The sequence below is a fragment of the Pseudophryne corroboree genome, chromosome 4, assembly GCF_028390025.1.
Source record: "Pseudophryne corroboree isolate aPseCor3 chromosome 4, aPseCor3.hap2, whole genome shotgun sequence".
Lineage (NCBI taxonomy): Eukaryota > Metazoa > Chordata > Amphibia > Anura > Myobatrachidae > Pseudophryne > Pseudophryne corroboree.
This window is the reverse complement of record NC_086447.1, coordinates 783,740,596-783,765,430: the sequence shown is the minus strand read 5'-3', so window position 1 is coordinate 783,765,430 and position 24,835 is coordinate 783,740,596. Positions and strand designations below refer to the sequence as shown.

General features: G+C 43.7%; 1 protein-coding gene across 4 annotated transcripts in view; it reads right to left on the bottom strand.

Annotated features, from left to right (window-relative positions):
* EML4 (EMAP like 4) overlaps nucleotides 1-19,509 on the bottom strand; it is a 351,793-nt gene extending 332,284 nt beyond the window's left edge. For all 4 annotated transcript variants that reach the window (XM_063918316.1, XM_063918317.1, XM_063918321.1 and 1 more), the window contains exon 1: nucleotides 19,235-19,509. In XM_063918316.1, the coding sequence (XP_063774386.1) occupies nucleotides 19,235-19,340 (106 nt within the window). In that variant the 5' untranslated portion in view covers nucleotides 19,341-19,509. The remainder of the gene's footprint in view (nucleotides 1-19,234) is intronic.
* Between the last annotated feature and the right edge of the window lie 5,326 nt (nucleotides 19,510-24,835).

Here is a 24,835-nt window from a genome sequence, read left to right as displayed (position 1 = left end):
GACTGCTTCTCTCCCCTCACTCCCACGAAGCAGGGAGCCTGTAGCCAGCAGGTCTCCCTGAAAATAAAAAACCTAACAAAGTCTTTTCAGAGAAACTCAGGAGAGCTCCCCTAGTGTGTGTCCAGTCTCTCTGGGCACAGAATCTAACGGAGGTCTGGAGGAGGGGCATAGAGGGAGGAGCCAGTTCACACCCATTCAAAGTCTTATAGTGTGCCCATGTCTCCTGCAGATCCCGTCTATACACCATGGTCCTTTTGGAGTGCCCAGCATCCTCTAGGACGCAAGAGAAAAGGTGTGCAATGGTAACTTGGCAATAAGATGCCATAAACTGCAGTATTCAATCACATCTGCTCTAGCCTTTATACTTTTCGGTTTCCTAATATGTACTTGTGTTATTACCAATCGTCAGTTGCACCAGACAGACCCCTCTTGACATGCCAAATCCTTTGAGACTCTGGCGGGCGCCCGATGCTTCTTAATCACAACGCAATGTGACTAGGAAGCAAAAGGAGACTGTGCCTACTAATCTGATATGTGGCACTTGTATATATGTGTGTGACTGAGTCTGTATATGAAGCACAACAGAACTTATGGCCTTATTCAGCTTCAGTTGCAAAATCACAAAAATCGGGCGATTATTGGCAGACTGTGCATGCGATGCGAACACATCACACACTTGCGCATAGGCAAAATTGCGATCTGAATTTTGATAGGAAGTGACCATTCGTGGGTAGTGTTTGGAAAAATGCAGGTGGATCATGGCCATTTTTGGGGCGTATATCGGTAGGCGTCTTTTACCTTTCTGGGCAGCTCTTCATATGCTATTTTTAGCAGAAGTAGGATTGGGAAAAATCGCAATTTCTGTCTCAATAGCAATCCAAGCTGAATCAGGCCCTTAGTGTGGAAACAAGTAATGGCCGCTGCATTATAGCACTTCGTATACAGATTCAGAGACTCAGTCGCACACAAATATACAAGTGTTGCAAATCAAATTAATCAGCACGGTCTCCTGCTAGTCACACTACATTGTGATAAAGGGGCATAAAAAAAAACGCCCGACACTAGCAGAGTCTCACGGGACTTGGCGTGCAAAGAGGTACTTGGCGTGCAAAGAGGTGCTTGTTAGCGCAACTGCAGCAAAGATGTAAGAGACATATCTGTAGGTATATATTTTATAAACAATGGGGGGGGGATGGCTCCCCCTGCAAGCTTATTGACCAAAGGCTGCCTAATCTAAATGAGTAATCCACTGCAAACGTTTGAACCATTTCTGTAAAGCATATCAGAATTGACTGGTAAAGTATTCCTGGAGGAACGTACACCCACCTTCATTCTGTGCACTAACCTTATGATAACATTTTGGAAAACAACAGCAAGTGCAATACTTGGCAAGATACACAATTGTTGAAGATTTGAAGTTGGAAACTGCTGGCAGCTGGAGAAAGCTGTAACACATGGCTCAGGGATCACAATCTACACTAATACAGTCAGATATTTATTCTTCTGCATACACAAGTTAGTTCTGTTATTTGACATTTGAAATGCATTTGACAGAGTTTGGAGAACTGGACGAATGTCTTAATGGAGACAATGCTTATAGAGGGGTGGTCTTCAGTATGCCGGCTGTCGGGATCCCGGCGCACAGTATACCGGCGGCGGAATCCCGACAGCCAGCATACCAACACTTATTCTCCCTCGTGTGGGTCCACGACCCCCCTGGAGGGAGAATAAAATAGCGTGGCGCACCACCGTGCCCGCCACGTGGCGAGCGCAGCGAGCACGCAAGAGGCTCATTTGCGCTCACCACACTGTCGGTAAGCCGGCGGTCGGGCTCCCGGCGCCGGTATGCTGGTCACCGGGAGCCCGACCGCCGGCATACCATACCACACCCCTCATAGAGAACCATTGAACTACACTCTCTCAAAAACACACAAACTACGGAGGGAACGCAATTGTTTTACACGCCGGCTGTGTGCATGATCTCAAGTCTAAAGTGAGGAAAAATCGTGGAATGCAATTAAATTGGTACTTTTTTTGTGCTTGTCAGGCTTAAACAGACTGCATTCAGCAGCGTAAATTGTCTAAACCCAACCAAAGTGCTGGATGTGACGCGAAAAGTGCAGTTTGGTTGCCCAAACAGGTTACTATTTGCTCATTTCAGCTCGCCACCCACAGAGGCTGCGAGCTGAAATGCCGACACCGGCAGCTATTCTTACCCAAATGGAGCAACATTTGAATTGCTCCATCAGGCACCATCTAGCGGCTAATAGCGCTATAAACATTTGAATTTCCCGCTGTGATTTCAATTAGCTAAACTCTTATCACATCCGTTTGTTCTTTTCTCCAACAGAGTAATAATGGTTGCTCTGTTGCAGCCGTTCAACTGTAATTGTCGACTCAATTAGCCGATTGGGCCGATATTTGCACTGTATATGTCCAAGGTACAAAGTATGAGACAAGCCAAAGGGGGTAAATTATAAAGCTTGGAGATAAAATTGTGAGAGAGAAAAAAGTACCAATCAGTCCCCAACTGTCATTTTTAAAACACAGCCTGTAAAATGTAAGCTGATTAGCTAGTACTTTGACAATTGTATCTCTCTCTGGCCTTTGATAAAATATATCCCTAAATGAGTATTGAATACTGAAGAAAAAAAAAAAAACATGACCAGCATAGCGTAATTTTATGCTCAAAATAAGAGGACTAATGTTGGGTTTAAAAGCTTTTTTTCAACATAAGATGACCAATGCAAAAGCCAATTCATGGCATTACGCATCTTTTTTTAAAATAAGTAGACTATCTTACTTCTGAGTTCTTCACCAATGTCTTCATATTATCATTTAACATGTTGATTTTATTTTGGTGCTGCCTTTGGAAATGACAAATGTAGCCTCTGCAGACATTTCAGCAGAACGTTCATATTCAAAGAAACAAACTGTCGGAAAGCCGTGCGTTTCAAATAAACTGCAGGAGGACACAACATCCTTTGATGTTACTTTTACTTCTACCATGTTTCTATTATATTTTTATATGCATAAATTTATTGACAGACCAAAGTTACATCCATATATTAACATAAATAAAGATCCTTGGGTCCCAGGGACGATTAACTACAGTAACTTGATGGAGCTCCAAGAAAAAGAAATGGAGACGACCGGGAGTTCTCTATTATACTAATTTATTAAAACCTTTTAGCAAAAAAATTACTGTGCATGTCACTTCAATCTACAGATTATTTCTCTCCCATGTCTAAAAGAAACTGTAATGAGCTGTAACATAAAATAAAAAGTAAGTAAGTTATATTAAACAAAAGGAAGTCTGTTCGGGTTTCTGAATCCAGTCCAGTCTAAGTTATATGAAGCATACACCAATATTAATTTAATAAGACTCTGCCAATCCTATGTTTTTGTAGAATGCCACAGCCAATTTTCGGCTCCTGAAGGACATGGAAACGGGAATGGTCCAAGGCTAGGCCTGCTCCTTACCAGCCATGTTTTTCAGAGATGAAACTGCGTGAAGCGGCAGCCAAGCCTCATTGCTTTGTTATTGTTCTCATTTTCTTTATTTTTATTGTAAATCTTGGACCTCTTAGAGCAGACGCATATTCACAGCTTCACTATCCATGACAGTGACACCCGGATTGCAGAAAGAATTAAAGTTTCTATAAAATCCATACACAACTACCATAGGACCCAGAGATTTTAAAGTCATTTTTAAAAAATATCTAACATAATTGCAACAAAGTAGACGAGAACTGCTTAAAATATTTCACTGTTTGGACGCCCAAAGTGCCGAGTTAGCACACATTTTTTCTTGCACCTCAGAAGTCTGCAAGAAAAAAAGAAAAAAAATGTGGCCTCCGTGGCTGCTGAGCACCCGAACTGCACATCTACTGAATTGCTGCCGTCGGGCAGCTTCTACTGATTTCCCCCCAATGAGGTGGTCACATTTTTTTAATGAGGACCAAGTGTACGAACAATCCTCCTATGCTGTGTATAAGCATACATTCTTACTTTGTATTTCATGGATTTAAAGCTAGTTTAAGTACATTTACAACACAAAACAGGGCGATTCAATTGTTTCGCCCTACGGCCGGCACTAGCTGGTGTCCAGCGAAGCAATCCACACTCCCCACCTTCCTCCTATCACTTTAGACGGTATATTGAGCTCGATAAACAATTGAATCATCCCGTAAAGTGTTTGAGATATTCTATTAAAAAAAAATAATTCTGTAAATAAGGAAAAACTTGTTAAAGTAATTTGATATTTTAAAAGGTCCTATTTTCATATGCAACTTTACCAGAACAGTGTTTCTTCGTTACATTCTGGATTGGCTATATAACCGTGGTTGTTACACTAATCTTGACTTGGAACTTACCCTTTTATGCCCGTTCTCCCCTAGTGAATTATTACATTCTCCTCGTTCTAGCCCTCCGTCTGGAGTATTGAACAACATTCTCTTTAGAGATACATATTTTGTCTTGTTAGCTATAAATCATAGACTAAGTCGTATTCATCAAAACATGCATTTCACAACCTTTTGGGGTAACCCACTGTTTCCTCCGGGTTTAGATAATGTTACTTTTCAGGCTTGGAGCGCTAAGGGTATTGCTGCCCTACGCAACATTTTTGACCCAGGGGGCTCACTGCTTTCCTTTCAGGAACTTAGAGATAAAAAAAACAGTTACTATTTGTTAGACCAAACTTATGTACTTACAAGCTAGGCATTTTGTTAATGATTTTATCAAAACCACTTCCCAAATTTGATAACACGGAAAAACTGCATTCCTTATTAAAATGACAGGCCTCAATACTTTAAAAAACTAGGGGGGTCATTCAGAGTTGTTCGCTCGCTGCCGATTTTCGCAGTGCAGCGATCAAATGAAAAACCGGCAAAAATGCGCATGCGCATGGTACGCAGCGCACATGCGCTAAGTACTTTCACACAAAACTTTGTAGATTTACACAAGCTCGAGCGACGTTTTTTCATCGCTCGAGTGATCATAGTATGATTGACAGGAAGTGGGTGTTTCTGGGCGGAAACTGGCCGTTTTCAGGGAGTGTGCTAAAAAACGCAGGCGTGCCAGGTAAAAACGCAGGAGTGGCTGGAGAAATGGGGGAGTGGCTCACCGAACGCAGGGCGTGTTTGTGACGTCAAACCAGGAATTAAGCGGACGGAGGTGATCGCAGTCTAGGAGTAGGTCTGGAGCTACTCAGAAACTGTAGGGAATTATTTAGTAGCAGTTCTGCTAATCTTTCGTTCGCTATTCTGCTAAGCTAAGATACACTCCCAGATGGCGGCGGCCTAGCATTTGCAATGCTGCTAAAAGCAGCTAGCGAGCGAACAACTCGGAATGACCACCTAGATACATTACAACAATGCTTACACATCAATCTCCCACTTCTTTCTAGTCATCCACACTGACGAGTTGGAAATGCCTGTTGCCCTCATTGACAGATCATAATCCCCTTTTAAATATTATACCACCACTTAACGTCTCTTATCTGCATCATTACAGGAAACACATTTTAAAACCATTTACAGGGTGTACATTTTGCAGGCCCAACGCAGTCATATGGTAGCAGGAGGAAGTTGTTAATGCCCTAAATGTCTACACATCTGCTACTATATTTCACAATTTATGGGAGTGCGGGAAAACCCGCAAATATTGTGGCAAAGTTTTGCATTTTATTAATTTATTTTCTCTTCGACTATTGTTAGATACACTGGAATTATTATGTGCAAATTTGGATAATTGGCATCTTGGATCTGGCAGGAAAGCCATTCTCCCTCTATTGACTACTATAGTTACAGTGGCTAAAAAAAATTATAATGCAAACTTGGACTGTAAAAACTAGTGATGAGCGAGGTTCGGTTTTACTCGGTTTTACTCGGTTCTCAAAACGGCATCTTATTGGCTATCCAAAACACGTGACATCCGTGAGCCAATAAGATGCCGTTTTGAGAACCGAGTAAAACCGAATCCGCTCATCACTAGTAAAAACCCCACCTTTCCGAGGTACAGTGAAACAAATGACAGCTTTCCTATTTTGATCGACAGTCGACTTTGACAAATATTGAACAGGGTATCTTCAAATTTTATAACAAATAGGGCTTATTTATTGATACACTTGATTTAGTACCCAAAGTAGGACTGCAGCAAAGAAGGCTAATGAGATATTAGCATGCATAAAACGGGGGAATTGATGCTAGGGACGAGAGTATTATACTCCCGTTATATAAATCACTTGTGAGGCCACACCTTGAATACTGTGTACAATTCTGGGCACCATACTACAAAAAGGATATCCTGGAGCTAGAAAAGGTTCAGAGGCGGGCGACCAAACTAATTAAGGGTATGGAGATGCTGGAATACGAGGAAAGGCTAGCAAGACTAGGCATGTTTACACTGGAAGAGAGGAGATTAAGAGGGGACATGATCAACATTTACAAATATATAAGGGGACAATATACAGATCTTGCGCAGGACCTGTTTTTGGTTAGATCAACACAGAGAACTCATGGACACTCGCTCAGGTTAGAGGAGAGGAGATTCCGCACAATATGGCGTAAAGGCTTTTTTACGGTAAGGACGATACGTGTTTGGAATTCCCTGCCTGAGGGAGTTGTAATGGTCAACACCTTTAAGAATGGGTTAGATAAATTTTCAAGGGAAAAATACCAGGTCGAGCGACCCGGTAATTCCACCCTGGTAGCAAGCAGGTGGCACGCTGTGTGGTGTGAATGGGAGCCGGGTAGATGCGACCCTTTCACTGTGTGTGTACGGTCGGCGCTTGGAGATCATGTGATCTCCAAACGCTCCTGCCACGTCATCAACCCGGCAATATGCCAGGTTGCAGACAGCGGCAGCAGGGGCGCCTGAAGCGGGTTACACCCTGGGAGCTCCCGTGTCAGGCTCCTGGGTGCGACCCGCCTCAAGCTGTCTGAAAAGGGTATTAGTGACCCATAATGTCTTTAGTAGAGGTTTCAAATTCATATAATCACTAAGCGCCATTTTTCCTTTTTTGTCAGGTTAAAAAGTATGGTTTCCTTTTGTTTGTAGACTTTCATATTACACTGTTGATACAGATGTAGCCACGCTCATCCATCCTGCAGCTCGGCCGCACGGGCACACAGGCCGCTCTGAGCTGCTCTTGTATTCCTATGGGTGCGTCCTAGTCGTGGGCGCACTTGATTGCCGCAAATATGCCAAGCTGCAGGATGGATGACCGTGGCTACATCTGTATAAGTGTATAGGGGGCGGGGAAATTGAAAGAAGACTTTTTATACAACCCATGATGCAGGCCACACCCCCACACCACTGGTCATGCCCCCCACATCACTAGTCACATCCCCTGCGGCAGCACACATTAGGCCTTTTATAAATTTCAGTTCCAGGCCCATGTGAACCTTTATCTGGCACTATCTGACTCTAGTTGAGAATTATCCAGTGATATTCAACAATGGTCATTTTATCGAGTGGTCTTCAGGTTGACGGCGGCCGGGCTCCCGACGACCACCATACCGGTGCCGGAATCCCGACCGCCGGCATACCAACATCTTTTCTTCCTCTTGGGGGTCCACGACCCCCCTGGAGGGAGAACAGATAGCTTGGCGTGCGTAGCCCGCAAGGGCCTCATTTGCGCTCGCCCAGCTGTCGGTATGCCGGCGGTCGGGATTCCGGCACCAGTATGTTGGCCGCCGGGAGCCCGACCACCGGCATCACATACTACACCCCATTTTATCACCCCTGTGCGGTTCCTCAGTTTTTAGCTTGTAGCCTGATAATCTGGTATCTTGGAGATACACATATGTCCATTTATATATTTGATGCTTTTGTTTTTTAAAGCGATAAAATGTTTAAAAAAAAAAAATTTTAAATAAAACTAACTAAAGATTACATAAAATATTTCTGAAAGCAGTAATCCAAAGAAATTTTGCCGTTTAATTACCTTTTAAGCATGCATTTGATGGTTTGCTCACCTCGCTATCCTGCTCTAAATCAAAATCTCTCTGCATGAAAAAAAAAAAAAACAAGGCTGCCATTTACACAGACACTCTCAGCACGTCATGGAGGCTGATAAACAAGAAAGGTAGGATGGACCTACTGTAGGCGCAAAGATAAGATGATGGTTGAATTTCACCGTGGGATCAAAGTCCAAGAATGATGGTAAGGAAGTTCGTTATTGTTCTCAATACGTGTTCTTCATGGAAGTAGCTTTCAAAGATGTTGCATGTAGAGAGAACACAAATAATGTACAAGGGTTCAGTGGGATTCCCCCAAAAAGTTAATTTGAATGAAGGTGACTTCTGCCCGGACTCTATGGACTATAGTGATACGGGGAAGTGTGCAGGTATCCGTAAGGGTTCACCCTGGTGTTTCAAGATAGGCGTGGCTCCTCACATGTGTGCTTACTTTCAAACACTTGAAGAAAGCCTGCTGTTAGAACTGGTTGGAGTGGTACCTCAAATCCTCACATGCTCCACCAACACGTTTCAACTATTTAGTCTTTTTCAAGAAAGAAAAAGACTAAAAAGTTGAAACGCGTTGGTGGAGCATGTGAGGATTTGAGGTACCACTCCAACCAGTTCTAACAGCAGGAAAACGGTGAGACATCCCGGGTTCACATCATTCTTTCACTGTTGGATTTTGCTGTATAAACATCCATAAGACTGTTTGTTGTGGTATGCAATCCAGAATTTGTTTTTAATAATTTTAATAAATGTATATGAAACCTCACACACCCCTTCGTGTTTGTGGTTTATACTGAGCCCAATACGAAGTCGGGGAGTGATCGAGGAAGACCATCCAGCCTGCTGAAATAAAGAAACCGCTACATGAAAGTACGACGTCTATTTGAAGTAAGCTTAGATGTGAGCATCATCTAGAAGTATTTGTGAATATTTGGGGTACACACATTTTTGGCACCAGGAGTATTTACCTAGAGGCTTTAAAGAAACCTTTATAGGCTTTCTCCAAGTGTTTGAAAGTAAGCACACATGTGAGGAGCCACGCCTATCTTGAAACACCAGGGTGAACCCTTACGGATACCTGCACACTTCCCCGTATCACTATAGTCCATAGAGTCCGGGCAGAAGTCACCTTCATTCAAATTAACTTTTTTGGGGAATCCCACTGAACCCTTGTACATTATTTGTGTTCTCTCTACATGCAACATCTTTGAAAGCTACTTCCATGAAGAACACGTATTGAGAACAATAACGAACTTCCTTACCATCATTCTTGGACTTTGATCCCACGGTGAAATTCAACCATCATCTTATCTTTGCGCCAACAGTAGGTCCATCCTACCTTTCTTGTTTATCAGTCTTTTACAGGTGTGTGGTGACACATCAGGAAAGGACCTTACACTGGGCAGCAAAGAGAGTGCGCAGGAACATACCTTACAATTTCATTTTCAACACGTCATGGAGGCTGTACAGGTTGCTTCATCCCCATTTTAGCCTTCTGCAGGTACACTGATTTGTATCATTCATCCCCTGAAAATAACAGTTCCGCACAGCTATACTACCAAGTCTAGACCCTTGTCGCTATGACCTGATCAACAAACCCATGGGAATTTACAAGCATCTGGAATCATTGGGGTCGATTCTATTCGGCAACTTAAGAATAGCACCGGGAATTAGCTCCCGACGCTATTCAATTCAGCTCCAGTTAAGTCGTCGATGTCCCGTTCTCGCCGACTTAACAGGTAGTTTTGTCTGGAGAACGGGCATTCTCCGACTTAACTACCCGCGGCGATGCTGATTCCCGACAGAATCAGCCTCGCGCCGGCCGCGAGGCAGCACTTTTGTCGGGTTTCTTCTCTCATCCCCCGGGGATGAGAGAAGAATTCCCGACAATTGCGGGTCACTAGCAGCTGAATTGAATAGCGTCGGGAGCTAATTCCCGGCGCTATTCTTAAGTTGCCGAATAGAATCGACCCCATTATGCTACTTACTTTTTGTGACCTATTTTAACACACAATTGCGTTTGTTGCAAGATCTATTTTTTCATAAAGACAACTGATCTACAGAAACAGACAAGTTTACCAGTCATGAGAATGAAACCATCCCCACTGATAGCATAAAGTGCTGCAGTCACATTTGTTATGCCTGACCTCTGGGTCTGAAGGGTTGAGGTACACTACTGTAGTTTGACATTCAGCATGGTGAGAATATTGACATTGTGGTTTTTAGGAGAGTGTCCCTAAACCTGCCAGTAGCATCACCAACCCAATACTTGGAGCACCATGCATACGTTTAGTCCTAATGATCAGTAAAAAAATAAATTCATCTCACAACTATACTGGGTTTTTTCACAACAAAAAGTAACTAGTAAAATATAAAAATAAAACACATGCCTGCACCACAGCAAACCATGGTAGTTCTTGTGCAATTAAATTGCCTTATGCTCATTTCCATAAAGGGCCACAGGCTAAGGAGTTGGAGAAGACAGTTTTAGATAAATAACTTTAGCATTTCTGAAATAAAGAGCTAGGTTGATGCAAGGGTAGCTTGTGTTGTACAATAAAATTAGGAAACCATAATTCAAAGTAGCAAATGTACTTTATCATGACTTATTGTGTATTATCTGCATTACAGGATTACATCTTCAAGATAATACACTGATACGGGGCCCATAACATTTTTTTTTTTATTAAACGTCATTCAGATTTTGCTTGTTCAATATTCAAACTTTGGCTTTTGAAGTTGCATTACAAAGGAATACAGTAAAAAGTGGAGCTCCACCAAACCACAGGCAGCAGAATGAAAATCATACTATGTCACTACTCGCCTGCATATCATCAGTTCAGGGATCAGCGAGATACTATTATGACCGCTAACAGCTGGAGTCAGGGGCATCCGACAACTGCAGACTTACTTGCACCAGAGATCACACAAATATCACTACTGACAGCTAGCTCATCCACAACAAAACTAGGAGCTTTTGGTTCTAAATATTGCCATTTTTTTGGCAACATAGGGGTCTATTCAATGCTGAGCGGACTGAATAGCGCCGGGACGTAGCTCCCAATGCTATTCAATTCAATGCACTGTTATGTCGCAGAAGGCTGGTTCCCACAGACTAAACAGGGTGTTTTGCCACGAGAACCGGCATTCTTCGACTAAGGTGCCGGGAACGATGCAGTTTCTGCCGCACTAAGGTCAGAAAACAGCATTGTGTCAGCACTTTTGTCAGACGATTTCTGCTCGTACTCTCGGCGGGGTGCGAGAAGTAATCCTATCGTCGGGTGTCACAGCGCGATGAACTGAATAGCACTGGGAGCTAATTCCCTGCGCTATTCAATCCTCACAGAACTGAACTGACCCCATAGATACTGTAGTTATCAGAAGGATGGTAACCACTATACCATTACTACACAATCATCCAGGACCTGTTATATGGTTGTCACAAAGTGCTGCTTTACTATTGAACAGAAAAAAAACAACAACAAAAAACTTGCGGTGGGATGTTTGCCAGAGGTGCGGGATGCCGGCCACACATTGGCTTTTTTTTAAATCTGCAGTCATTAACAAGGCATGGTTTTGTCTTGTAAATGACTGCCGTTTAAAAAAAAAAACAGTTCGGCCGACATCGTGCGCCTCCGACAAACTCGGACGCCATTACATCCTGCCGTTTAGAGCCTTTAACATAAAAGCTAATGTGGTTTAATAGAGAATAATCATCAACAGGTCTTATTTTACTGCAAACACATGTATGTGGGAGATCTAGAGTCTGTTCTACAGATGTAGCCAGGCTCATCACACCCACGACTTGTCTGCTACAGGTAGCACGCACAATCACGGGCACGTAAGTATATTCACACCCACGATGCATGTGGACAAACATAGCAGCAACGATGAATACGGCTACATCTGTACTTCCACGATTTACACACAGGATCATATGCGTCGTTTATAGTCTTATATATAAAGCCTCCACAAGGGTTCCATAGAGCTGTACACAGTGGATGGAACATACAGCAAAATTACATTATTATAATTGACGAGGATCAATATGGTCTTATGTTCAATCAGTGGCTTAACTTAGGATAAAATAACAATTAAATTATAAAATCTATTTGTTATCAATCACTGTGCAATTTGGCCATGATAATCTATAGTGGATGCCATACCGATTGACTGCTACTTTGGTCTGGAAGTGGTGACCTGAAGGAATAGTTGTCAAGTGGTCTTCTGGTTCCTGATCGGCCAAACGGATTGTCTTATTCTCATCATTCCACAACATGTGAATGGGATTTTAATTAATTAGAACTTTTGCGTGCAAAATCTGAACAGTTTGATGTAAATAGCTGTACATGTGGAGATCATTAGGGTAGGCACACACAGCTGGCTTCCATCTGTTTGTGGTGCACTGAATTACAACCACCAAGTGTTGAACGCAGTCTGAATGGCTCATCAATCTTTATAAATGTACACTATTAGTACTCGGGGTGACCAATGCAAATTCAGGGCTGGTTAGAAAGGAGTATGTCTAAGAACATAAGTTTATTATGACGTCAGCACACAATTCTATGTACTGTATGTATATGCTGTGTTTAAGTCAACTGTCAGTGGATGCTAAAAACAAACATTCTTAAACTATACTAAATATAATGCAATTTATAATTTATTTTTGCATGCCTGTCAGAGCTGTTCAATTGTTCCCTGCAGACGGGAGCAATAAAGGATTTCCACTTGCAGAGTGGTGAGCATAAATCAAAGAAGAGTTCGGAACTTTAGATGGGTTTAGCTGCTTTATGCTGCTAAATATGGTCTATTTTGCCGTGATAAGCGCGCTAATTAACAGGAGCCCATTAATTATAGCAGCACTAAGACAACTGAATTCCCCCAACGAGCTTTATCCCAGCAATAAACTCACCATTTGTTTTTAGTTTATTTTTTTTATAATACACAGAAACATGTATCAGTGGTTCTTAACTCCAGTCCTCAAGTGCCCAACAGGACATGTTTTGTGGATTTCTTTAGTCATGCTCAGTAGTTACCCCACCTGTTTTAACAAGCAGAAATTCTCAAAATATGACCTGTTGGGTATACTTGAGGGTTGACTGCATTATATACATTTTTTTCTACTGAAAAAAAATTAAATCTACTGTATTTTCCCCCACATCGCGTCTAACCCTGAATAAAGATGCACATGTTTATCTCTCAGAAAGGAAGAAAATGGACACTGTAAAATCTATTCAAAACTATATGGTTACAAATTGCCAATAAATGCATAACAATTTAGCATTCTGATTAAGATCAACAACTGTCCACCCTATAAGCAGTGCATACACATTGCAAAGAACATAATAAATGTAAAGGGGGGCACACACAAGGAAGATGTGTGCTGAGCGATCTAGCACAGATCGGTCAGCACACATCTCTCCCCCCAGTTACTATTTGTTAGACCAAACTTATGTACTTACAAGCTAGGCATTTTGTTAATGATTTTATCAAAACCACTTCCCAAATTTGATAACACGGAAAAACTGCAGTTAGCACTCAGCGCGATGCGCAAGGGACTAAAATATAAACTTTTTGTTTCTTATCGCTAATACTATGTATACTATGAAGTTGTGTGTCGTCCTTTTCGCCTGCGATTTCAGTCCATATACTGTACATGCAAAAGTAGAAATAAGAACACATACAGCAGGGGGCGATTCAATTGCTTTACAGCACCCAATCTTCCGTCTAAAGTGACGCGAGATTGGGGGGGGGTGGGGGGATTGCAATTCCTTTTTTTTTTTTTTTTGTGCACAGGCACTCCAGGTTTAGCCACATAAACCTGCTAAACCTGACTAAACTAATGGGCGCTACACAAGAAGTGCTATTTGGGCATCCAAACAGCAGAATTTTCGCAGTTTCAGTTAACCACCTCTGGGGGCTGAGACCTGAAATGCAGCTGCCAATAGCTGTTCACACCCCAACAGAGCAACAATTAAACTGCTCCGCTGGCACCCAGAATGGACGGCAGCCCGACAGTCGGTATGCCGACTAACAGGGACCATTCCCACTCGTGTGTGTCCACGACACCCATAGAGTGGGAACAGAACCTGTGGCGAATGCAGCGAGGGGCTTCGTTAAATTAGGCAGTGGTTCCCAAACTGTGTACCTAGGCACCATGGGTGCCGCAAGGCTCTTGCAGGGTTGGTGGTCCAGAACCAGTTAAAATTATTTACGGTCAATGTAATAGGCAAAGCCAGTGCTGGTGGCTGCCAATCATAAAATATGTGGACAAACTGATGCAAATCTTGTCCCTGACCACATAACTGGACAAAGGATGACATATAAATAGTTTACTTGATTGAATATTTTTTCTAGGTTTCTCAGAAAGAAATTTTTGGCTTAGAGGTGCGTGACAACAATTCTGATACTCTAGGGTGCAGTGATTCAAAAAGTTTGGGAACCACTAAAATTAGGGATGTTAGGGACCCATCTCACAGTTCCCCTGGACATCATGGATGAGCCCACATTTTTCGCCAAAGATGTGCTAAAAACATCACTTATACTCCACATTAAATGTAAGCGTTTATCAAAATTATTGACTCAGTATTTTTAGGGGTGAACTCAATTGTTTTGTGGGTGCCCAAACGTTATGGGCACCCATTTATGGGCACCCATTTGAGCAATTCAAGTGTTCCCACTGCTTAGGCAAGAGTGCCATGGGCACATTTTAGCTAACCACTTCAGGAGGCTTTAAGCTGAAATGTCATCCCCCAACCCCCCCCCCCCACATTGAATTGCTCAATACGGTGACACCTAGAGGCAGCCATGAGGTGAAACTATTGAATCAACCCCTTACTGCTCAGAAGGGAATTCAATTGTTGGTGCAAGGTGGTACAATTCAATTGTTGCTCCGTTCGGGCGCGAATATTATTTATTTATTAACCATTTCTTATAAAGAAATATTCCATTGTGCTTTACAATTAGAACAGTAATAGAATAAAACTGGGCAAAAACAGACAGAGGTAGGAAGGCCCTGCTCGCAAGCTTACAATCTATAGGGAAATAGGCATTGATACACAAGAATAGGGGGGGGGGGGGGGGGGATTTCTGCTCGCAGCTTTGATAGTGGCTCTGTGTGTGTCCAAACAACATTTTTTCTCATTGTGCTAATTACATTAGAAGGGTTTAGCTGCTTAAGGAGGCTAAACCTAGTCTGATTGGGCGTGACATGCGCGCTAAAAGGAAAAACATTTAAATAGCGTCTGCTGGTCTCCCATCACTTTAGACAGAAGATGAATTGTTTCTGAACACCCAAATTGCACCCCTTGTCAATTGATCTGCAGATATATATAAAGACAGATCTGGCATTGTGCCTTGCATACACACTGCCAGATCCTACGTGAATGACGTCATGAATTGGGGGGGGGAGAGATTGACACACGCCAGCCAAGTTCAGCTGTCAGTCACCGCTCTATATCCAACGATATATTGGCCGTCCGCTGTGCAGCAGGGCTGACGCGATAGGTCTGGGGATGACGGAGTTCATAGACCTATCGCTCGTACACGAGAAATCGGCTGTTCAATAGAACAGCCAATATATCGGCCAGTGTGTACCCAGCTTAACAAGAGTAATTATTAATTTGATAAACATGCACTATCATAATATAAAAATGATACAAATTAGATCATACCCTTAAAAAATGGCTTAAAAAAATACATATATTTTTCTTTGCTAGAGGTAAACTTATATTTTGGCTTAATTAGTGATGGCTTCCTGTTAAAAATTTAACACTAGTTAACAGGATGTCAAGTTTTTTTTATTGCAAACAAAATAAAAATAAAAAATAAAAAGACAAATGGAGCTGGTGAAAGGAAAGCAAAAATAACGGTGTAACGAAAGATATGACTACTGTACAGTTATGGACCACAATGTAGCTGTAATAGGTAAAACAACAATCGATATCCATTTTCCCAATAAAACATTTGCAGAAATGCATAAAATGTACAATGCATAATGGTCAACAGTAGCTTAGGTTTAGCAGCAACTGCAGAATCTGTAATACAGATATATAGATACACACACAATTCAGCTTGCACATGGAGTTTTCTGGGGAGGGGCGGGGGTTATGTACCAGACTATACTTCCTCATCAGTTCCTGTCACTGAAGCTGCATTTAGGGGGTCATTCCGACCCGATCGCACGCTGTAGTTGTTCACAACGCAGCAATCGGATCGGAACGGCGCATGCACCAGAGACGCAGTGCGCCGGCGCATGCCAGACGGCCAAAGGCCGTCGTTACCTAGCAATCGCCTCTGCCTGGTTGACAGGCAGAGGCGGTCGCTGGGCGGTAGCGGTCCGGCCAAAACAGGCGTGGACGGACTGTGCGTGGGGGGGGGGGGCGGGCCGCAGCTGCTGCGTGACATCACACGCAGCCGCTGCGACTCGGGGCAGTGACGAGTAACTCCCGGCCAGCCACAGGAGCTGCACTGGCGGGAGTTACTCTTCAAGTACAAAAGCATCGCTGCTGTGCAATGCTTTTTTTTTTACTTGTGCGGGGGTGGGGCCGGACTGACATGCGGGGCGGACTAGCCCTGTGCTGGGCGTCCCCCCAAATGTCTGGGAAGATGATCGTAGCTGTGCTAAATTTAGCACAGCTACAATCAACTTGGTATGACCCCCTTAGATTCTTGCAGCATTGAGCAACATGCAGTGGGCAGACAAAGCAATGTAATTCTATGCAAAATAATAACCATCAGATGTAATAGACAGTCTCCAGGTGCATCTTCAGTGTTGTGGCAACCGGGGGGGGGGGGGGGGAATATAGATAGATAGATAGATAGATATATGCAAGAAGGAATAAGGTGATTTTCAGCGACCAATGGTGTCTTATAATTTGGAGGAGACGCAGTAAAAACATTTTTAAAAATAGTAAAAATTTAATAAGCTGCAATTAGCACCATCATAAAAGTAAATAAAAATAAATAAAAGCAATGGCCCTAAAACAAGGAGCCAGCAATTAAGTGAGAAATCAATGGAACTAAGTAAAAGATGTAAAAAAAGCATACAATAGTTCAAGCTAATAAAAGACAGGAGAATAAATTCCTAACAGTATAAAATTGGAAGTAAGATCAACATAAAAATAGTACAAAAAAGGTTCTTAGCTTTTTTGAGAGGGTATATATCATAACACCCAACGCGTTTCGTCCTCTCTGGACTTCATCAAGTCACACACATGTATAAAAGGGCTAACGTCCCATTGATGCAACATTGCGGTTTATTTCAAACGTCATGAGGCTCAAGACAACGGTTAAGCCTACACGGATGATGTATTGGTTAGCATTACTGCCTCACAGCTCTGAGGTCATCGGTTCAATTCCAACAATAGCCTTAACTGTGTAGAGTTTGTATTTTCTCCCCACATGGGTTTCCTCCGAGTACTCTAGTTTCTACCCACAATCCAAAAATATACAGGTAGGTTAATTGGCTCATGACAAAATTAACCCTAGTGTGAATGTGTGCGTGTACATGTGTTAGGGAATAGACTGTAAGCTCCACTGGGGCAGGGACTAACGTGAAAGGTCGAATATGATCTCTGCAAAGTGCTGGGGAATGTGTGTGCTATATAAATAACTGGTAATAATAATAATAATATATATTTATTTATTTTTTTAATTTACTCTAACATGTATGAGTAATGCCGCTTTCAGATCGCAAATGCCGGATCCTACCCGGTAAGAGAAACGTGTACTTACCGGGTGGGATCCGGCATTTGCGCTCCGTTGCTGGCTTTCCGACCCGGCAATATACCGGGTCGGTTGCCATAGCAGTGGAGGGCGCAGCAGCAGCAGGGGCGGGGGTGGAGGCGGCGCCGGGAGATGAGCTTATCTCCTGCGCCGCCTCTGCCTATGCTGTGAATGGGAGCCGATTCGCGTCGGAACGGCTCCCATTCACACTGCGCCTGACCCGGTAATCAACCCGGTAAGAACCCTTCTTTTTTACCGGGTTGAATTACCGGGTCAGGCGACCCGCTAATTCAACAAAAGGACCTTTCACATCGCACACGGACCCGTTTCGACACGGCAATATGCCGTGTCGATACCGGGTTTTCAGTGCGATGTGAAAGGGGTATTAGTGAGGTTACTATTTTAAATACCACACCGAACAGCTCAGAGATGCATCAACAATCTGGGTAACTCTACAGACCACTTTACAACCAGCACTCACTGGGTTTCTCAGCAGCATATTGGCAGGTCAGGAAACTTCAGCACTCTGCCACAGCTTGCAGCAGATGAAGAGATACCTGTTGCATCTCAGAATACAGTCCAGCAGTATTTGCAACAAAGTATATATCCCAAGATGGTTTTACATCCATCCACTGTATAATCCATTGCTTTCATGCTGGTAAAAAAAAAGGGACTATTAAACAATGTGTATATAGCGCACACAAAACGCAGCGCTGTACAGAGGACATTTGAATTAATCACACCATTCCCAGCCTCAGTGGTACTTCTATCTCCCAGGGAAACTATGGTCCATTTTAGTCATCACTCCAAACCAAAGCACCTGGAGAAAACACATGCAAACACAGAGCATATACTAACTCCACACAGATAATATCGTTGTTGGAGTGGAACCCCAGCGCCCAGCAATGCTATCCACTGTGCAAATTTATGTAAAGCCAATGTAATTCAGCACACCAAAAGTAAACAACTGTCACGGTCAGCATGTGCACAACAGGTACCACCCATAGCAATCAGTTTCCCCAATGACACTGATACATGTAACTGTAAATCAACACGCTTCATTGGCACAAGGTCCACATGCTTGCCGCACACTGCGCCTTTACCAAATACAACTCCTCGCACAACTACAAAAACTGCACTGCATTCTTTCATCTCTAACCAGCGTTACAGTGTTAAAGGGGGTTCACACTATCAATGCTTCTTTATTAAGAATCTTAATGAGCTTCCCATACATTTATTAATATGTGAAAAGGAAGAGAGAGGACGGAGAATGTGAGTGGGTACAGTGCAGTTCAGCCCAAAACACTTTAAAAAAACAAAACCAACTATATATATATATATATATATATATATATATATATATACACACACGCCACACATTCCTGCATGCATATATATTATTCACACACACACACACACACACACATTGCAGTTGGAGTGACATGTGTGACAGAGCCCCCTCCCCATTTCTCAGCAGTACAGGTGGGAGCAGCAATAGTGACACATGGAGCCTGTGCTCAGGCGCCTTCACTCACCCAGACTGCCGGCGAAACCGTCCATTTTGTGGCGGATGCCGTGTGTAGCGGACTGGCAGGAGGAGGCAGCTTCCTGGATGGGTCTGAGGTGAGGAGTCTCTTTCATCCAGCCGGCTCTTAATGCCTGTGCTGCAGGCTGTGCCCGGCTCCGTCTCCTCCTTATTCCCGTATGTGTGATTTGCGGTGTATGTGGCTCCCCCGGCAGCAGCTCCCGCCTCTGTCACTGCCTCCTTCCTCCTCCTCCTTTTGCCCAGCTCGCCACCGTCCCGTAACTCCGCCCACCCTGGGCCTTTTCTGTTTTCTTTTTTTTCTCTGAAACAACTTTATTGCTACTGCGAATTGTCAACTGGTTTCCTACTAAGAGAAAGAATAAAATTGGTTACTTTATAATTATTACATTATTATTATTAGTATTATTATTATTATTATTATTAATGTTATGATTTATTTAATACAGCATCTATTCCTGTCACCCATTTATTCTATGTTTTTATTTTAATTTCCCCACCACCTTTGGTCTTGTACTTTAATTTTTTTTCTTTCTCTTAACATTATTATTAACATTCATTTATTATGGACCATTATGTTATGTTGCACTTTGCAATTTGAAATAAACTGTTATATGAGAGGTTCATTAGCATCTGATGAACTGTACCTTTTTGGCAGGTACAGTACCTTTTTATTACGGTCTGTACCGATTTTTGACTCTCCAAACTTCTATTGAAAGCATAGGAAAGGGGGCGTGACCACACCCCCTTTTTCCATGCCCACGCCCCTTTTCCTAATTTGTATCGGTTTTTGGGGGTCATTCCGAGTTGTTCACTCGGTAGCTGTTTTTAGCAGCCGTGCAAATGCTAAGCCGCCGCCCTCTGGGAGTGTATCTTAGCTTAGTAGAAGTGCGAACGAAAGGATCGCAGAGCGGCTGCAAAATAATTTTGTGCAGTTTCAGAGTAACTTCACACCTACTCAGCTCTTGCGATCACTTCAGACTGTTCATTTCCGGATTTGACGTCACAAACACGCCCTGCGTTCACCAAACCAGGCCTGCGTTTTTCCTGGCACGCCTGCGTTTTTTCGAACACTCCCTGAAAACGGTCAGTTGACACCCAGAAACGCCCACTTCATGTCAATCACTCTGCGGCCACCAGTGCGACTGTAGACCTTGATTGAAACTACATCGGCTGTTGTGAAAGTACGTCACGCGTGTGCAGAAGTGCCTTTTTTTGCATCATCGCTGCGCAGCGAACATTTTCAGCTAGCGATCAACTCGGAATGACCCCTTTATGTGTAAAATATTGGAGGGTATGGCTAATAAAGCCTTCCATTATTTTATATATATCTGTCTTACGCACAGCGTCTATTCACTGGATACAGAGGGACTGGGGGCATGCCAGCAGCTCACAGAGCGCTGGGCATGCCCGCTCAGTGATGAAAATGGGGATGTGGCTCACGATCGTGGAACTCCCATGAAGCCAAACCCCCTTTACCATAGACCACACCTCCTTTCCAAATTGGGTGCGGCTTTGCCACGCAAAAGTCCCTCATCCTGTATCATAAATGTTGGGAGGTATGCATATGTGCACATACATGACGTCTGAGTCGCTACTGCTGTGGCCAGTCAGAACAGCCATTGACAAACCCATTGCTTCGATGTTCTCCATATTTATTTTGCGCATAGGAGGTTATTCAGAGATGGACGCAGATCTTGCTTCCCGCAGCAAGATCTGTATCCATCTACTCACATTCTCCCAATATGCCCCCCGTTTTGCCCACCAAGTCCAAAAAAACGCTGCCCCCCACCACCACCACTACACACACACACACACACACACAACAATGGACATGACTACAGTACGTCTGGAGAAGGACCACTGACAGCAGGGGCATCCGGTTGATAAAGCTACAGTAAAAAGCTAAACAGTCAATAGATCAACCCAAAAGGTTGGCAGGGTCGAAAGGTCAATAGTGTCAAATGGTAGAAAGTGCTTAACCGCTTGCCTGGCATGGCCACATCAGATGCGACCACACCGGCAAGTGCTTTAGCTGACCTGCAAAGGATGCCGCTGCAGATCACTGCTGATCGGTCAGCACGCAGGACCCCTACCCAGTGGCTGCAGACAATTGTGGCTGCTGGGGAAGTGTAAAACAACACACACACACCCAATCATCCCCTGTGTACCTGGCGGCTTTTCTGGCTGTCAAAATGAAAGTTGCAATGGTCCCAATGTCCCGATGTTTCTGGGTCGATGGGTTCAAAAGGATAACAAGTTCAAAAGGTCTAAATGACAGTGGTCAACATAAGTTGTTTTTTTTTATTATTATTATTATTATTATTATTATTATTATTATTTATTTTTTTTACTTTTTCACAAGTTACCATTCACGTGGACTACGATTGTGAACAGTAGCCTGTGGCAAGCGCAGCGGTAGAAGAGCACTAATTTGGCTCAGATATGGTGAAACATACAAAATAGCACACACAAAAAAAACTTACGTCAACCATTTTTGTTTCAAGGATTTTGACTCTGTTGAACTTTTCTACCTATCGACCTTTTCTACTGTCTACCTTTTTCATGTCAACCTTTTGACCCTGTCAACCTTTTGCATGTCCGCCATTTGGGGTCGACCTACCGATCTTTTTAATGTACTGTACCACTACGACAGGAGGCATTCTCATACCAAATTGAGTGTAAAGCATTATTTATTTCTGTATAATGAGTGTGTATTGCAGTTTGATGTCAATTGTAACACACTGCTGCATCAGTATTAGGGGTTTGCATAAATGGGTGTGTTTTCAGCATTTGCCACCAATTGGAGACAATCATCATTATCAACACCTGGATCAGATCACATGCAACTGTAACCGCTCCAGGAGGTTACATATAAATCGCACTCAGTGACTTTGCGTGCCCACACCATGTCCATCCTGTACTTTCGCTTTGACTGCACATTCACTGCGATTGCACGCAAGCCCATTTACCAATGAATCCATGCTCATTTCAGTTCTGACCCCTAGTCGCATGCTGTCTCAAAACATGTTTGAGACAGTGCAAAAATGTGCAATTTAAGACTAAATAATCTCAAATGTCAATGTCAGACTGACTCTGAACAAGGCCCTTAGTGTTAAGGGGGGTACTCACGGAGCGATCGCTGCTTAAAATCTAAGCAATCTGACTAGATTGCTTAGATTTTAAGCATGATCGCGCCGTGTGTAGCCCCTACAGCGATAGCGATGCGCAGCCCCGCGCATCGCTATCGCTGGTGCTAGATTGGGCCAATCTAGCAGGTCGCTCATTTCACCCGCTGGGTGAAATGAGCGCCCCCCCGCCTCCCCCTGCACGCTCAGCACACATCGCGCTGTGCTTAGCGGCGGGAGAGATGTGTGCTGAGTGGTTCGCTCAGCGGTTCGCTATGATTAGCAGTTCTGTAACTTAGAAAAACACAGCTGTGTACAGGGCCGGGTTAAGCCTTTGGGGGTCCGGGGGTACTTAAGTAAGGGTGCCCCTCCCACTATTGTCAGCTTGTCCCCCTGGCTGTCCCCGCTGTGTGTATGCCTCCTCACCCCGCTCCTCCATGAGGCAGCAGCTGCATGGGTCCTACCTGCACTGCCACTCCTGCTACAGAGGTAGACTCTCTCCCCCCTGTGCCTTTGCATCAGCCTCAGCCCTCCCTTTCCTGTGTGCTCCAGCCCTCACCTCCTGTGCCCCTGCAGCAGCAGCAGCCCTCCTTTCTTCCTGTGCTTCTGCAACAGCTTCAACCTTCCCTTTAATGCCCTGTGCCTCTGCAGCACCATTGTCACAGGCCCCATGCCTCTGCTTCAGCCGTCCATTCCTACTGTGCTCCTGCAGCAGCCTCAGTCCTCAACCCCTGTGCCCTTGCAGTAGCCTCTGCCGTCACCACCCGTGCCCCTGCAGTAGCCTCTGCCCTCCCTACCGCCTGTACTTCTACCACAGCCTCAGCCCTCACCTCCTGTGCGCAGCCTCAGCCCTCCCTTTATTCCCCTGTGCCCCTGCAGCAGTCCTCCATCCCCTCCAGCCTTCTTCAGCAGCACTCCATCCACACCCATCCCCGCCTGTGCCGCAGCTCTACACTCCCTTTCCAATGTTCTGTACCTCTGCAGTAGTCCTCAATGCCTGTCATGTGTCCGTGGCGGCGGCGAGAGCTGGCTCTTCAGTTTGAAGTGCACTCTATTCTTCAGCGTATAGATGTCATAATGTCACGAGCGAAGTGAAAAAAAAAATCAATTTTCTTTGTGCCGGCCTCTGCGTGACTTCGTGTGTCCTTTGTCAAAGTCAGAAAAATATCTCTATGCACACTACCATATTTGCACCTCACACAGGTCCGTGCTGCGCATGCGTACGCTCTCCCGTACGTGCGCATACTCACAGTCGCGGGCACCCGCAGGCGCACGGTATGCGTATTTACGGTAGAGTTTATGTGATCGTAGCGTGCGACTCAATCATTACATATTTTCACTATATAATGTATTTTTTAGATCATGGTCCCTTTGATAGATTCTGAAAGTTTGGTTAATATAGAATGTTCATGAACAGAGAAATCCCTCTTTGTTTGATACGAAGGGTCAGACAGGAGTAATACAGTGGTGTTTAGTATCCATCGGAAGAATATTTAATTAGAAATATTCTGGTGTTGGTTTGAAGCAGATCAATCGCTCGTGCGAATAGTTATGGACATAAGAAGTTTATGAACATTTACTTTATTTGCACTTTATTACCCATGCGGCGGGAAACCCAGTTTCCCTCCCACCTGAGCTGTTGGAAATAGTCACAGCCCACCTGTATGAATCAACCTATGACCTTTTGTTATAATGCGAGGAGGAATTCCTGTGTCCAATGAACAATGAGATTGTAGGGACCATTGAATTGCATTGTGTGTGGGGCATAAATAGAAAGGCCGATCACATCCAGCTCTCACTCTTCAACGGTTATCATTGCTCAAAATCGGGAGCTGGATGTCCAGAGGCGCATGCGATCGTTTCCTTTGTGCGTAAGTTTTTCTCCGTAATCATACTGTTTCTCTCTTGTTATTATGGGCCATATCTCTCTCTCTCTTCTCTTTCTCTCATTCTTCTCTTAAACTTAATTGTATTGTATTTACTGTGTAGTTACCTGGTTAGTTAGTCTATGTTATATTGTAGTGTATGATTTGTATTTGTATTAATTCTTTTGCAAGTATATCATTCAAAATATATATATATTAGGCGTTGGACCCTAAGCCTAGGTATCTGTGTATTTCTTATAGAGTTAAGTATTTTCAGAGCGTCGGTGACGCTCAAACTGCTTTTAAGCTAGTAAGGTTATACTGTGTTGCATTTACACCATATCACTACACAAAGGGTTTACTGCATAATACACTGTTTATGGTTTAGATATAAAGGTTTTACATTGTGTGCGTGTGTGCCGCTGGTGATCTCTTCGTGGTCTCGAGCGGTCGCATCGCTATAGCGAATCATTACGGTAGTCGGCAGCCAATAGAGTGCCTGCCAGTGATCTCTTGGCCGTGAGCGAACGTAACGCTTGAGCGTCTCGACCACGGCTAAGTGATTGTTACGCAACGTGCGTACCCTTACGGTACTTCATA